This window comes from Lissotriton helveticus, chromosome 4_1 (genome assembly GCF_964261635.1).
Source record: "Lissotriton helveticus chromosome 4_1, aLisHel1.1, whole genome shotgun sequence".
NCBI lineage: Eukaryota > Metazoa > Chordata > Amphibia > Caudata > Salamandridae > Lissotriton > Lissotriton helveticus.
Genome location: NC_136063.1, coordinates 1,884,623,767 through 1,884,639,313, shown reverse-complemented (window position 1 = coordinate 1,884,639,313; position 15,547 = coordinate 1,884,623,767). Strand labels below are relative to the sequence as shown.

General features: G+C 44.8%; 1 protein-coding gene across 1 annotated transcript in view; it reads left to right on the top strand.

Annotated features, from left to right (window-relative positions):
- Positions 1-15,547, top strand: part of LOC144829412 (sodium- and chloride-dependent neutral and basic amino acid transporter B(0+)-like) — a 361,697-nt gene that overhangs the window by 141,346 nt on the left and 204,804 nt on the right. The window contains exon 5 of the mRNA XM_078688535.1: positions 13,735-13,834. Within this exon, the coding sequence (XP_078544661.1) occupies positions 13,735-13,834 (100 nt within the window). The remainder of the gene's footprint in view (positions 1-13,734; positions 13,835-15,547) is intronic.

Sequence of the window (15,547 nt, the reverse complement as noted above, 5' to 3'; positions counted from 1 at the left end):
CACAGGCGGTCCACCTCGGCCCCTACACTGCCAAAAAAACTCTCACATCCTGTGGTGTCCCTCAAGGCTCTTCCCTCTCCCCTCTCCTCTTCAATCTTTACCTCCGGCCACTCATCCAGTCACTTTTGAAATGGGACATCGTCACTTATAACTATGCTGACGATCTCCAAATCATCTTCTCCCTCAACTCACCACATGCTGTTAAAACCTTTCAAGGAGCCATGACCCATATCCAACTCTGGATGAACCAGAACCAACTGAAGTTGAACCCCGGCAAAACCGAGCTCCTACTCCCTGGACTCAGTTCCACTTACTGGGGTCCACAGTTCTGGCCTCCAGAGTTCGGCTCCCCCCCCGTCCCAGCAAAAACAGTAAAAAGTCTGGGCGTCATCATAGACACTGAGCTCTCTCTCAGGGGTCAAGTCGGAGCGGTGGTTTCCTCCTGTATGCACCAACTCCGGAGGATCCGTAAAATCCGCCATTTCCTCCCCCCAGCGGCACTTACCCAAACCGTCATCTCGTTGGTACTCTCCCGTCTGGATTTTTCCAACGCCATCTACCACCGCCTGCCTCAATACCTGACTCAACGCCTTCAAATCGTCCAGAACCAGGCTGCCCGCCTGATCCACGGAACACCTAGATGGCAATCAGCTAAACCTTTGCTTAAGAACTTGCACTGGCTCCCGGTCGATCGAAGGGCTGCCTTCAAGGTAGCTTGCCTCACCTTTAAGGCACTCCATTGCCCCTCCCCTGCTTTCCTAAAATCTCTCATCCGTCTTCACTGTTCCACCCGCAATCTTCAATCCGCTCACCGCGACTTGCCGATAACCCCCAAGAGCAAATCTAAGAGGTTCGGTGGACGCCGCTTTTCTCACTTAGCCCCTGTGCTTTGGAACCTCCTCCCTCTTCCAATCAAATCCTGCTCCTCCCTCCTGAACTTTAGAAAAATGCTAAAAACCCATCTCTTCCCTACCCTCACTTAGACTCTGTTACCTTTGCCCACCCCTCACTCTGTTCTGTTCATCAGCGCCAGGAAGCTTCGGTGTCAGTGCGCTTTACAAGCTACATTTAACATAACATAACATAACAGGCTAACACCTCAGCCTGCCCACTGAAATCTACCATAGCTTCTTATTAATGGGTCATTACTTTCCTATTCATGGGGATAATGTCCCACATGCATGTCCAGGCACTGCATGGTCTCTTGGTATGCTTCTTGGGGGTTGGGTCTTTACCTTTGGTGATTGGCTTTTAGATCAACAGATGTATTCTACCAATCATTGTCACCATGTGTCAGAGTAGGGGCTATTTATCCTAAATATATATTTGAGGGTCCAGCAGCAGAATGCAGAATAGATTCACTTTGTGTCCACCATTCCTGCACCACCTTTAGACTTGCTTTGCTCTACCGAGTAGACCGTGGAAAGTGAGGAAACAGTTTTGTTTGCCTGAATACAAACTAAGCGATAGGCTCATCCATATGGTCCCCTGACCACCTTTGAACAAGGGCGATTAACTTCTTTCCCACGTATTAGCTTAATCTTAGAATATGAGATGTCCATAGTACTATGCGCTACCTGATCAAAAGTCTTCACAGAGACTCATTACCATTCATGTGATCTTACCACCTGGTCATTACTTTGAGTAACGATAGATCCAAATGTAGCGAGACTTAAGATGAGTCTGTGTCTTTTACATAAAGCTTAAACAATATGTCACATTAACCTTTTCTAACTCCTCAATGCTAAACAGGCTATCTCTGTAAACTGGTCGCCAGGACTGGTCCATATTCCTATCTACAGTACTAAAGTATTTAACACTGGCTGGTTGCTTACTGGTGTCTGATATAGTACTGCTTCCCTTACAAAAATATTCAATGTACTGCAGATAAACACCACTATTTTTTAAAAACAATTTTTTCTCATTTAGTACCAAATATCCATACTGAATATTTGTGAAGGTTTGTGAAGCATATACCACTGCTCACACCATTTTAGCCATGTAAACATCTAGAGATTTTAATCTTCCTGCGTTATTTAAACAATTGCTATGGCGCCTGATCCCCTGGTGGAGAGCAATCCATCGGTTTTAGAGATCCAAATCATTCTGATAGTAATATATGTGCAGGCAGTTCGAGTGCCTTAGTGGAAAACAAAGTTAGTTGGATGCATTTGGTGAACAATTCAAATGATATGCACGTATGTAGGCAGCCCATCCGAACAGCTTTTGTGATGACAAATGGGTTCCTAAAATCCTCCCTCCCTTACTATTTTCGCCCATTCTATGTCCTGATTCTCATTCTTTCAACCTCTTTCAGCTTCTCTGTCACCTTTTCACCCTAGTAAATGTGAACTAGCTATTCCATCAGTGGTGTTACTGACTTTAATGTCCTACAGAGTGTGGCCTATGCAGATTGCTGAAAGAGACATGTCTTTATGTTTTTCTTGAACATGAGAAGATTAGAGGGAGTATGTAATTCTATAGGGGGTTTGTTCCTTGTAATCAGACCAAGATAGGAAAAGGATCTACCGCCTGTTCTGAGCCGACTAATTTTAATAACTTTCTACAGATGTTCCAAAGAAGAAAATAGGGTTCTGGGGGCGACATAGTCATGAATCCTCTTCCTCAGATAGCCAACTCCTGAGCCATACAGAGCTATGTGCACCAAGACCAGGGATTTAAACAAGGTCCTTTTTTTATGGGAAGCCAATGGAGGGCCTTTAGATGAGAGGAGAAGTGCGTTCTCAGGGGAAGATTGAGAAGCCTCCTGGCTGCTGAGTTATGTACTAACTGAAGTCTGCCAATGAGGTACTTCAGGAGACCTAGGTAAAGAGCATTTCCATAATTCAATTTTGAAGTTAATAATCCTTGGACAAAAAGGGAAGACATTTTTTCAGCATCCGTAGAAGCATGAAGCAGGGGCCCGACAGCGCACGGATCTGTGGTTGGAAGGAGAGGGCACTATTGAATTTAATTACTAAGTTCTTTATTGCGCCCTGTTGAGGGTCTGTTGAGGGCCTCGTGAGGGGAGCCTCCTTCTTCCAGAAAGATCTCCATAGGTCAGATGCAGATGAAGACCATGATCTCGTTCTTATCCAAAAACTGAAACACCTTAGAGAGGCAGTTTTTAATAGCCTCCCCAAAAACTCCTGTCCCTTCTCACAGAAGAGAAGCTGGGTGCCATCTTCAAAGGAGATTACTTTAGCTCCAAGACACTCCGCTAATACTGCTAATGGTGTAAGGTAAACATTGAACAAAGTAGGACTCATAGTCAAGCCCTGTGGTACCCCAACAATCAGTTCTCAAGCTTTGGAAGAAAAAGGAGGCATCCACACTTATTGACTTAAATGCAACAAAGATGTATCAGGGCTTGTGCTACTTGTAGTCCAAAGCTCAAGCTCAAAATAAAATCTTTTCCATATAAAATTATTTGAGCCACATTTTTCAACAAATGGGTGTTCCTGTCACATCTACTGCAGTCAACCATTTTTGACCTCATGGTTACAGGGTCAAATCTTTAGTTGGTCCACTCCGCGTTTCATCTTTTCCTGGCCGATAAAGATAAGTTGGGTAAAAAAAATCTGTTTTTCAGGACCAGGACCGATTTCTGGGTGAAGGTACGCTTTACAAATGCATATTATGTCATGATATGAATTACATTAGCAATACTATCCACCAGACTCTAAAAAAGTCCTTTACATCTGTTGTTTGGACTCTGCCCCACAAATGATGAATGCCACCAGAAATAAGCTGCCCCTCCTTTTTTGTATGTCTAGGTTCAGTTCCTATTGCACATGATGGAAGCCAGAGCACAAAGGGTTATGTGGTCTCAAAATTTAGAGAGCTATTGAAACAAGCATTAGAAATGCAATAGGTCTCACATTTAATTGTGTTAGAGCTATTGGAGCTGTAAATGACAATGTCTTTCCTATGTATTTTGGAGTGTATGTATCTGGTGTGTAGAGGAATTATGTGGGTTGAATTGGAATTGTTAGTTGTGGTATTGTGTCGGGTGGAATTGTGTGGTGTGGTTTTGTTTTGGAGTTTTGTGGGATGGTGCACAGTGGAATTATGAGGATAGTAATTATGTGGTATTGACTATAGTGGAATTATGTGGAGTGGGATTGTGTGTTATGGAGTGTAATTATGTGGAATAGTATTTTGTGTTGTGGAGTTGTATATAGTGAGTTTAATTATGTGGTGTGCTGTAGAATTTTGTGGTCTGATGTGAAATTATGTGCTGTGGATTGAATGTATGTGGTGTGTTGTGCAATTTAGTTTTTTCTTTGAATTATGTGGTTTGGTGTTGAATTATGTGATGTGTATTGGAAATGTGTGAAACCAATAAATGGTGAGGAATGGGCGGGCTCCGAGTCCCTTGTGCACAATATCTCTTGCGTGCTATTCTATGTGAATCTAACAAAGTAGATCAATCAAATGGACAAGAACTTACAATAAACTAATAGGATGAAATAAGCAGTTGAACACCATAATAAAGGGTACAAATGATCACTTTGTTCCAACTGCAGCAGTGACAAGAGGCAATCAGTATTTTAGTCCAGCAGTTCTGATTTAGAACGGAGAATATTATAGGTAAACAAACTTTGCATGGTACTGATATTTGCTGTAGACAGTATAAATCCTCAAAGACCTGAACTGGACAATAATACGTTCAAAGCGGAGCTTTCTTCTAAAGGCTCCAGATACAAAGCGAGATGTAGTGAGACAAATGAAGTCAGCCACTGGTAATTACCTTGGACTGCCTTCCAGTCAATCATTTATAGCGCATCTGTGATAGCCATTGGCACATTAGCATCGGCCCTTACTCAATAGGAACAGTTAGGCCTGAACTTTTAGACCATGTCCTCACTTAACAGCGTTTCACTTGCACTTGGCGTTCTCTGTGAAGTCCAGCTTGAGTCTGATGTCCAAGGATGTGAGAAGCTATAGAACCCACATCTCTTCACAATCAGGCTCTCTTAACAACAACAGAAACAAGTGATGAAATGCATGTTTATCAGGTCCAAAGTATCATTTGGAAAAATGCCAGTGCACTTAATAATAGAAAATCTACATTGAATAGGATGTATATTTTTGTAACCAACATTTCGAAAACACTATTTCTGCCCAAGGACATTTCTGAATATGATGGTCTCACTTACAACCATTGACAGATACAAAGAGTGCCGTGATATGGCTTATTTTGGACAGTCACGTACGTTTTAATCTTTTCAATATTGAGCTCAGAAAATAAGGTACACATGTCAGCAGTTGATAGCTCAAACCATCGAAGTCTATGTGTAGGACTTTCAAGAGATTTCCCTTAAATAGACCTTTGTAATCTAGAAGAGGATACAGACTAAGAACTGCATAAAAAGGCATTGGTACTCCATAAACATTGTAAACATACATTGTGGGAGCTTCTGTTCCTCAGATGATGTTTGTTTTGATAAAATGCTATTGTTATATTTAGTATCCACCCAGTAAAACTCCGAAGGAATGCTTGTTATGCTTTACAGTTAAGCATTCCATGCTCGAGGGCCACCTCCCACCAGGTCATTATTATCACCGTTTTCAGTCCTGTACTTCAGTATGATATTCAGGGTATCACAGTCTTTTTTTGCTTCCATTGAACTAATTAGACAAACAGACCTGAAATCAATGATTTGTAGGTAAAATCTTCAGAACGGCAGATGGTCACTGACGTACTTACGTGAAGTGATGACCCTATTCCATGCAAACACAGCACTGAGTAATTACTGGTATCTTTATGTTTATGAAGGAGGCTCATCACACTCGAACCTTTGCACATTAGACGTACAATTCTAATTTGATAGCATATTATGTTATTCATTTGCTGGAGACCAATGAATCTTTCACAATTCTGACTTCTGCTCGATAAATAAGACCCATATTGTTGAGCCACCCAATGACGGCATCTTGTACAAGGTATTGGACCAGTTCCACATAATATTAAAGGAAACAAGGACTGATTAACCAAGCAATTGTTCAATCTTATTAGTCTACTATTAGTCTACTAACGATGTTTTTATAAATTATCAATTTTCATCAATGAGTGGTTTCCAAGAGAGCATGCAAATTAAGATGTACTTTTAATCAAGTAAATCAAACTTTTGCATTCTCCAGTTGCTCAAATATTTGATTCTCTAAATATTGTGGTTTTAGATTTAGAGTGATTATTAACTTGCAGTGAGTAGCTACCAAGCCAGTCAATAAGACGTTGTAAGCTTATCGTTGCGTGACACTGGGATATAGTACATGTCAACTTTGTGTGGGATCCGATTCACCTTCAGCACTTACAAATCTGTCAGAGATGAGTAAGTTAAACAGAAAAGGTTCAAGGAACGAACTCCTCCTAACCACTTTGCCAGGATGTACATATGACATATAGGGGTATATTCACGCACCATTACACATCGCAGCCTATCGCGGGAAAATAACCCTGGGTTAACGTGGAACTCACAACACGGCAGTACCATGCGATAGTCCACCAAAAACGCAGCCATTTATCATGATACAACCACCACGGCGGAGATAAAAACACAAACCCCAAAGCAGAAAAAGAAGTGACGTGCCCAAACACGATAAGAAAACAGTGAGAGGCCAGCAATACTCATGCATAATGCGGGAAAAAGCACAAGAACAGCAGACAGAAAATGCCACTAAAAAAACTACATCAACTGCGGATTACCACGTATGCACCCTGACCCACTGCAGAGGACAACATGGACCCCACAATCCCCACGGAGAAACACCCAGGAATACAGGGCCCGTGGAAGGCCAATGAGAAGAGGAAGATGGGGTACAGTCGCCAGGAAAACCCGAATATTGCCACAGATGAGCCAGGACCTCCAATATGTCATTTGCAACAAAGAAGCAAAGAATGTACACCACCCCGGTCCATTTGAATGCCGTTGTATGACAGATGAGGACAATGGAAGAGCTCTAGAGACCCTGGACTGTTGTGAGTGGCAAAACCAAGCAGAAACTTGCTGCCAACACGGAAGCAGCAACGCACCCTAGAGGAGGGGGGGCCAGCAGAACACCAGGAGCTGAATGACAGGGAGAAGATGGTGGCCACAGTCACCAGGCGGGAGACGGTGACAGGAGTCGGGGATCCGGACACTGTCCAACATGACCCGACTCCACATCAACAGGGTGCTCACCGACCAGGGAGTGGTTGGACGGGGGAGACGGACACAATGGCACACATGCACAATTAAGCAGAGCACACTGCACACCCACAATGACTCAGGATCATGTTCCTGATCCCACAGGAACAATTCAGCACACACACAAACACCGAGTAGTCCCGCGTACAACATGTGGCCAAAGGGGCACCCACACAACACATCAACAAGCACACAACCAATACATGCACACATGCGAAACACAGCAAACATGCATATACATCAGCCACACTGACATCTGGCAATGCAAGAGACACCCCATGAAGAATAGTATGACTGCAGTCCAATCACCATGACAATGTACACAGCACTACAATGAGGTGGCTGAATGCAGAACACAGCCGGAAAGGAGCAGGTCACACTCGGGCACAACCACCTGCACAAACCACCCCTGATGTCAACTACACATCTGTGGACAAACCATGCCCAAGAATCACAACTCGACAAAGAGCACAAGTTACCCAAGTCTGCAACATCTCAGCACCATGGATGCACAGAACTGACAGGCACACCGCCTGAAAGGGACCAGTGGCAGACAAATCAGAGCCAAAGGAGCGAATCAACCACCATGCAGAATATGCACATAAGTATAAGTGCATCTCGACATTGACAACATCCCGGTACAATCAGCAACACCTCCACAACAGAACACAGGACACTACTGGTGCCGCAAATGTGCACGACATGGCAAATCACATCTGTCACTGCAGGAAATTGTGACATGACAATGTACAAGTACAACCTGTAACCTGCAAATATGTTTTATTCACACATGCTGTGTTTTTTGGACATTTTGTAATGTTCCATGATTGCCAGGGATGGCCCAATGCCACGTGCTCATGAGAAATAATTGTCAATGATGGTGTTCCTACAGGCCATTCCTGCCGCGGCTGCAGTGGGATGTGGGCCATCTGGCCCATCGTCCCCATCATCATCCAGTACTTCTGGAACTGGGATCCATGGGGCACTGGTGCGTACATAGATGCTGTGCAACACACAACATGCAATGATCATCTTGCACATGATCTCCGGGCTGTACAGGAGTTTTCCACCTGTGCCATCCAGGCACCTGAAATGTGACTTCAACACGCCAAATGTGCATTCAACGATGCCCCTGGTGCATATGTGGGCCGCATTGTACTGCCTCTGGGTGGGTGTGTTCGGGTCTCGTAGGGGTGTCATCATCCAAGGGCAGAGTGCATATCCTTGATCACCTGTGACAGTGCAGGGAGAAAAGAGTCAATACTTGGTTCGGCAGGATGTGATGGCAGGCCCACTAATCCAGTGACGCCTGTGCTGGCTGTGTGTGAGGTGAGTGTAAGCCAGCCCTTAGAGAGTAGTTTGTGCTGGCAACAACTCCAACAGTCATCAGGCACTCAGACAAGCAATGGTAGAACAACAAGGTGACTTTAGTCGCACAGGGTTAGTGTCCCCGGATGCATAGCGGCCGACACAGGCCTCCGCCATGGGACGCTGACTTGCGGGGCACTGGGGCAGGGTCACGGGTACAGAGCAGGTTTCCATAGATGTAAAAGGAGCTTGTCGCGGAGTGTCTCGGTGGACAGTGGAAGGTGTACCCCCAAGGCATGATGCAGAGGGCACAGACTGATGCCAGACACCAAGTCCCTACCTTGCCACTGCTGATGACAACCCCCAGGCCACAGACCCCAGCACTAACGATGTTCCGCTGGAGGCTGACATCACTCACGGCGCACAGGGTTAGTGGCACCACGTGTCGCCGGCTTGCATTGAACAGGGCTAGTGGCACCATGTGTCGCAGGCCTGCCCTATGGAATTATGCCTCACTGGTCAAAGGGAGCCTGGCACTGTGGCCACTGCTAGGGACTTGGGGTCACTGCCATTCAGGACTCAGGACACAGTTTGACATGTGGGACCTACTGTGATGAAGGGGACACCAGTGGTGTATGTCAATAAGAAAGGAGTAATGTGGGCCAGAGTAGTGTGAGTCAGCGATGGTGTGTGGAGGCTGCAGAGGTTGTGGGACTGGGACTTGGAGCTTGCCCCAGCACGTGGTGGGCCCTCTTTGACACATGGCGGTGTCGGCAGGAGAGCAGTGCGGCCTTGCGGCACTGGGGCGAGCAGGCCTGATCTGAGTATCAGTGTCCTGGGGTGCAGCAGGCGCACAGGGTTGCAGGCCCTGCTGCTCACGGTGCCGGCCCGTGGAGGACTGCGAGGCGCTGCCCTATCAGTGATGTTGGCCTTTCCGGGAGAGAACTACGCTCTGCGCCACGGGGTTTTAGTCCACACCCCTGTGCATCCCTGGCATACTCAGGGGACACCCACTACACTCATGCACACGGGGGGAGGCAGCGAGAGACATTTCCACTATCTGAGCCACGGCCTGATGTGACATGGTTGCGTTCACTGTTCACTACTCTTCAGTCACCAGCAGTTGTTGTCTGCATGGAAGTATCTGTGGTTTGCCTGCCCATGTCTGTCCTGCACATCCACGCCTCACTTGTGGTTGTGCACATTGCCATTCACAGGTTACTTGCATCCTTCGCACATGGCTGCATTCCGCATCTACACACGTTCAGCTGTTGTGTGGCTGTGGTGCTATGATATGGCTGTATTGTGTGCACCATGGAGTGGGGTTGTCGTGTCTGGTAGGTGGGTATGTTGATTGCCATGTTGTATGTGGTTTGGTCACATGTGCATTCCCACAGTTGTGCGTTGTGCGATGGTGGCTTTGAGGTGTGTGGTGTGTTGATTTGGCACTTACCAACAAGCAGCCCAGTTCCATATGTGACATCCTGGAAGCGCTGGCTGATAATGGACTGCCGGAAGATGTAGGAATCGTGCACACTGCCGGGGTAGTTTGCGACGACATTGGTGAATCCCCGGTGGACCACTATTGCCTACACATTGATGGAACGAGTGCTTTCTGTTGCAGTAGTGGTGTGCTGTATCTGCAGGGGGCACAAGTGGGACATGTGTGCAGTCTATTGCCTCCAGCACGGCCGGGAATCCAGCAATGGCGTAGAAGCCTTGCTTGGTCTCCTGCTATTCCGGCGCAGTGTGGGGGAAGTGAAGGTACTGGGGTATGAAGCTGAGGATGGCATCCAAGACAGGTGTGTTGAACTTTGATAGGGGTGGCTGTGAGACCCCTCCGACTCTGGCAGTTGTTGGTTGGAAGGTATCAGAGGCCAACAGGTGCAGCACAGCTAGCAGCTTTTTTCTGCGGCGGGATGTTGGTTCTCCGCTGTGTTGGGACCATCAACCTGTGGGCGATGTGGGTCATGATGCGGATGATGGTTGTCCTTTTGAGCCTGTAGTGGGCAATAACTTCCTCGGATGTTAGGTCTGTGAGACTGGTGCATTTTTGGTAGGTCCACTGTCTTACTCTGCGCTGCCTCTGTGGTGGTCCGGGGGGGGTTCGGGTCCTGGGGGTGGTGTCGGTGGGTGTTGTGGCCTTGTTGGAGCTCTGAGCTGCATGATGAGCAGCTCCATGGCATTGTTTGTTCTTTGGGTGTGGCTGTGTGTGGGGCTCCATTGCCTACTGCAGGTAGTCGCCCAGCTTTACACATGCAGGAGGCAGGTGTTAAATACCTGCTGCTACCACGACTTATAGCGTGGTTTTGACTCGCATCTCGGATCGGGCATTTCGTTGTGAAAGTGGTGTTGTGGTTTTTTTTTGGTATGTTTTTGCACGGGAACGCCTACTCTGCATATCATTAGGGTTAGTTGGTGGTGTCCACCGTGGAGATACATTTTTGGGCAGATATCGCGGGAATATAGGCGATGTCTGCAGTTTGCACCAGCTTGTGAATGGGGTGTAAAATCTATCTCCACTTTTGTTGCGTTAAGATGGGGATAAATCGGAGATAAGTCCTTGTGAATATCCCCCATAGTCTTTTCTAAACATTGTGCTGACAGTTGCAGGGTTAATGCCATATATAGTTGGATATCAGGGCAGTTTAAAGTAATTCAAGATTGTTTATGGAGAGGCATTTGTAGTCAGGCATCTTGTCCGAGCAGCCTAAGGACACACAGCAAACAGTTTGAAGTGGCTGTGTGGCATGCCCAACAATGTGAATTTTTTGTTTTATTTCTGCTCCAATGAGTATTTGAAATGCTCACTCAAATTAGATTCGTTTGGCAGAGTGTAACATTAAAATATTTGAAATCTCATTAGAAGCAAGCAGTCTGTTGCGTCAGTTGTCACTCCCCTCCATCCAAACAAGATCACCCTGATTTCCTCCAGACATTTCAGGTGTAATTTGAGCGAAGTATGAGCCAGGAAGCTGCATTGATTACATCTTCAGGCCAGAGAAGATGGCAGCAAATTACATATAAACATACATTGTAAATATATAAAGTTGGAAAGAGGAGCTAAAGGCCTTCAGCCGAGCACTTCTTTGGTGTAGCTCTCTGTGCACATAACATACATTAATTAGGCTGCAGTGTGCCCATAGCGAGGGAAGACCCAAGCTCTTCCTGGTTACTAAATATAGCGATTCAGGTTCGAGTAACAGTCTTCTGAGGGAGGGCAAGCATCTGTGAGGTTCAGCTTAAGCGTGCAGTGAGTGCATGGGTGGCACAATGCTGCAAACATTCTTGCCTGGCGCCCCTATCTTAGCATATGAGTTACTTCTGGAGAATCACTTCAAGATCTCCATGTCTGTGAAGGGTCCTCGCCGCTTCCCCTAAACTGAGATCGCCTGCTCTGGTTCTCTCAACAACTTCATGTGACAGAAGAGGGGGTTCAAATCCCACCTGTTCGACGGACGAGGAATGAACTTTTTGAAATAGTTGTCTGGCCTCACGAGTTTTCATTAACCCCTTCACTGCGGGGCTGTTTCCCCACGTTGTGCTGGGGGCGGCGGGGCGCGCACAGCACCCCGGTGCCGATGACGAGGTCAGCACGTCATGAGCCACGGCGCTCCGGTGCTCATGACAAGCTGAGCTCATCATGACCACGCCCGTTCCAATGGAATGCTCAGCACAGCAGGGGAATCAGCCCAGCATGCGAGCGTTCCATTTAACGGGTGCGGTCATGACGAGCTCAGCTCGTCATGAGCACCGGAGCACCGTGGCTCATGACGAGCTGACCTCGTCATGAGCACAGGAGGGGTTAATAAATATATCAAGAATTTTTTTTATTTCGGTACCAGTTTACTGATGTTTGATTTTATACATCCTAATTGTTTACTACTGGGAAACGGCATTGTTACTTCAGTCTTCTGCTTGGAAAGGAACATTTAAACGAAAGAGTTTGTCACAACAACAGATCATAAATACAGGCGCAATAACATTGTACTAGGCCGGTGAGCAACAGACTTTACCGGAAGTGAGGTATTGGTTATATGTAAGAGTTAGAAGGCAGCAAACAAAAGCGAAGCAGGAATTAACCAATGGTAAGTAGAGGCGGGGATAAAGTTGTGTTTAGTGATTACAGCAGGTCTTCCGGACAGTGGATGTGCTGTAGGCTCGACCTAAAAATGGAGGCATCTGCAAACAAAGAGGGCTTAGCGCAGCAGCAATCAAACGAGCTATGCACAGCGTCTGACATACAGAGCGGGCTCAGGGCACAGGCCATGGCCCTTGGCTTGATCCAAATTAAACAGTTGTGCTCTGCCAGCTCTGGGCTGAGTGCAGCTGATTCTAAGTAGTCCCTGTTTCCATAACTGCTTTTTTATGGGGAGTGAGATTTAACCATAACTACTGAATAAATATCGCGCACTATAATTCATGCCCTCAAAAAACGATTCATGGCAGTCTTTGCAGAGAGCATAAAGAAGTAGATGTGAAAAATAAGTGCAATGTAACTATAGAGTTCATATTTTCAGTGAATATACACACACACATGCACACACAAGTATATATGTACAAAATAATACTAAATTACAGACAGTGCCTCTATAGTTATGTTGTTATGTGTACGCTGTATGTGTAGGTCTACTGTGGTGCCCTTTCACAATGGTATGTGACGTTATCACAAGGACAAGTTCTATTAAAGGTTGGGGCAGTCAGAAAAGAAGGGAGCATTTTCAGTTTTAGATCTGAAAGGAAGTATACCAAACTTGAAATGAAAAGCTTAGTCTAAAAGGACCTTTTGTCAGTTGGTGTAAATGTGTTTAGTAGTTTTTGTGATATTTCCATTACACAAAATTGTTAGGTAGAGTTTGAAGGGTTAACATTATGTTTCGGTTTTGTTTACTTTCTTGCATATATTGCTTATCACACACACACACACACGTATATGTATATGTATCATTAGAAAGAGAGAGGGAGAGAGATGCAAGAGATACATACATGAAAAGGAGAAAGATATAGATTGATTGAGAGATGAACATACATAGAGATATTAAGTTGCAGATATAGCTAGGCATGTATGAGTGATCATTTGCTGGTTAATCAAATTATTTCATTTTTACTGAATACAAATGTTGACCATGTACAGTTTTTATTCACCTAAAACAAACAGATCTGCACTGTACATGTAAACTAGATACAAATTAATTATTATATTATGCATGTCCATAATTTTGTCTTAATACAGTTCCATGTAATGCAACAGTAAACGTAACAGCAGTGATAGAAAATGTAACATGTACAAATGACACTGGATCTCTGGAACTCCCCAGCCAACAGTATTGGAGGCAAGTAGACAATATTTAATTTACCATAAAACTGGTGTAAAAAGAAAGACATTATCTGCATTATTTGAGTGCACATATCTGATGACATCTGAAACTCAATACAATCTTCATTCACAATATTTATTTACTTAAGAGTTTTGTGAAGCATGTACAAGACCAAGGAGCATCAGAGCACTGTATATTATCATATTATAGAATGTATAGATGTGTTCAGAACAAGTATATCCACAAGAAATATCTATTCACTGTGGAGGTTACTTCACAAATACAGTTGACCATTTTCAAGGCAGGTACAACGAGAAAGAGCCAAGTGAGAATGACAGTAGTTGGTAATCTCCTGGAAAAGGAGAAATGGGGGGAGTGTGAAAGAAGCAATTGTAGAAATAGGTGAGGTAGGTAAGGATAGGAGTGTGATAAAGTGGCCAGTACAGAGATGTACCGAAACAGGAGAAGGGTGGATAATGGCATGTGCGAGGAAAGGGATGGAAGAGGAAGCAGCAAATTAGGTTATATCCAGGGATATCCAGCTCTTTTCCTGGTTGCAACACAAGGCACAATTGAAAAAGGCATGTTTCCGACCTACTTCACGGCGGTCAGATCGTAATAAGGCGGGTGGAGCCAACAACTTCATGTCGAACAGTATCCATCCCGATTAGATGGCGGTGGGACGCTCATCCAGTCACCATCATAATGAGGGCCTGTGTGTTATGAAAGCTTTTGTAATGCGTGCAAGTCACACCTCTTCAGATTCTTCCAAACCTCTAGTTTTGAAACGTGCTATTGGTACCGTTTATGTGTGCCAGTCAGACCCTGGGCCAAAAACAAGAGATATCAGACTACCTAATTTACAAAAAAATACGAAAAATACAAAAGCAGCGACCATATCCATGTTATCGGTCCATTTCTCTGCCATGCAGGATGCCCAACGAGAGACTGATTCCCTAGAGCTTGTGAGGCTTATGGGCATTAGGACAACCTTTGTAATGAGGGCCTCCACTGTAATTGGAAACACAGGAATTACGAACTACTGCAAAATCCTTGAAATCCCAAGTAGATTTGATTATCATTGGGCAGCAACGTCTAATTGTAACGGCTTGCTCTTGCAGGGTGGTGTGGGACTGAATGCCTAGTTCATGCATCATGCATCATGTCCATGCAGTGTTATTCATTATGATTTTATCATCATTAAGGAAATATGAGCTGTAACTTTAATGAGTTCTCATGGTACTTACTAATCCTCCGAAAAAAATATGCCAGTTACGCTGTCATTTCTTCGGGCCTTATTCATAAGGTTAACTTACAACTTTGAGTAATTCACACTTTTGTGTAGGTTAACTACATTCTGCTTATTCACAAAATTCGAATGTACGTTACTACCAACAAAAATACAGTAGCAGGTTCAGCACCACACATGGCCAACCACTGGTCCTGCAACACACTCTGATACAAAATAATGGAGGTAAGGAATTACAATAAAACCCCATAGGAAATTATGTTAAATTAAATTAAATTATTTAAAACGATTGAACATATAAATGAAGATAATTTAAAGTAATATATATATACATATATATATATAGAGATTGCAACGGAAAAGCACTCTACGCTCCAGAAACGTGCAAACAAGCAACGCAGGAATGCAAGGCGGAGACAACGCAGGAAATGCGCAGAGAGGAAGAGGACGACAACAGAAAAAAAGGAATTGGAGAAACA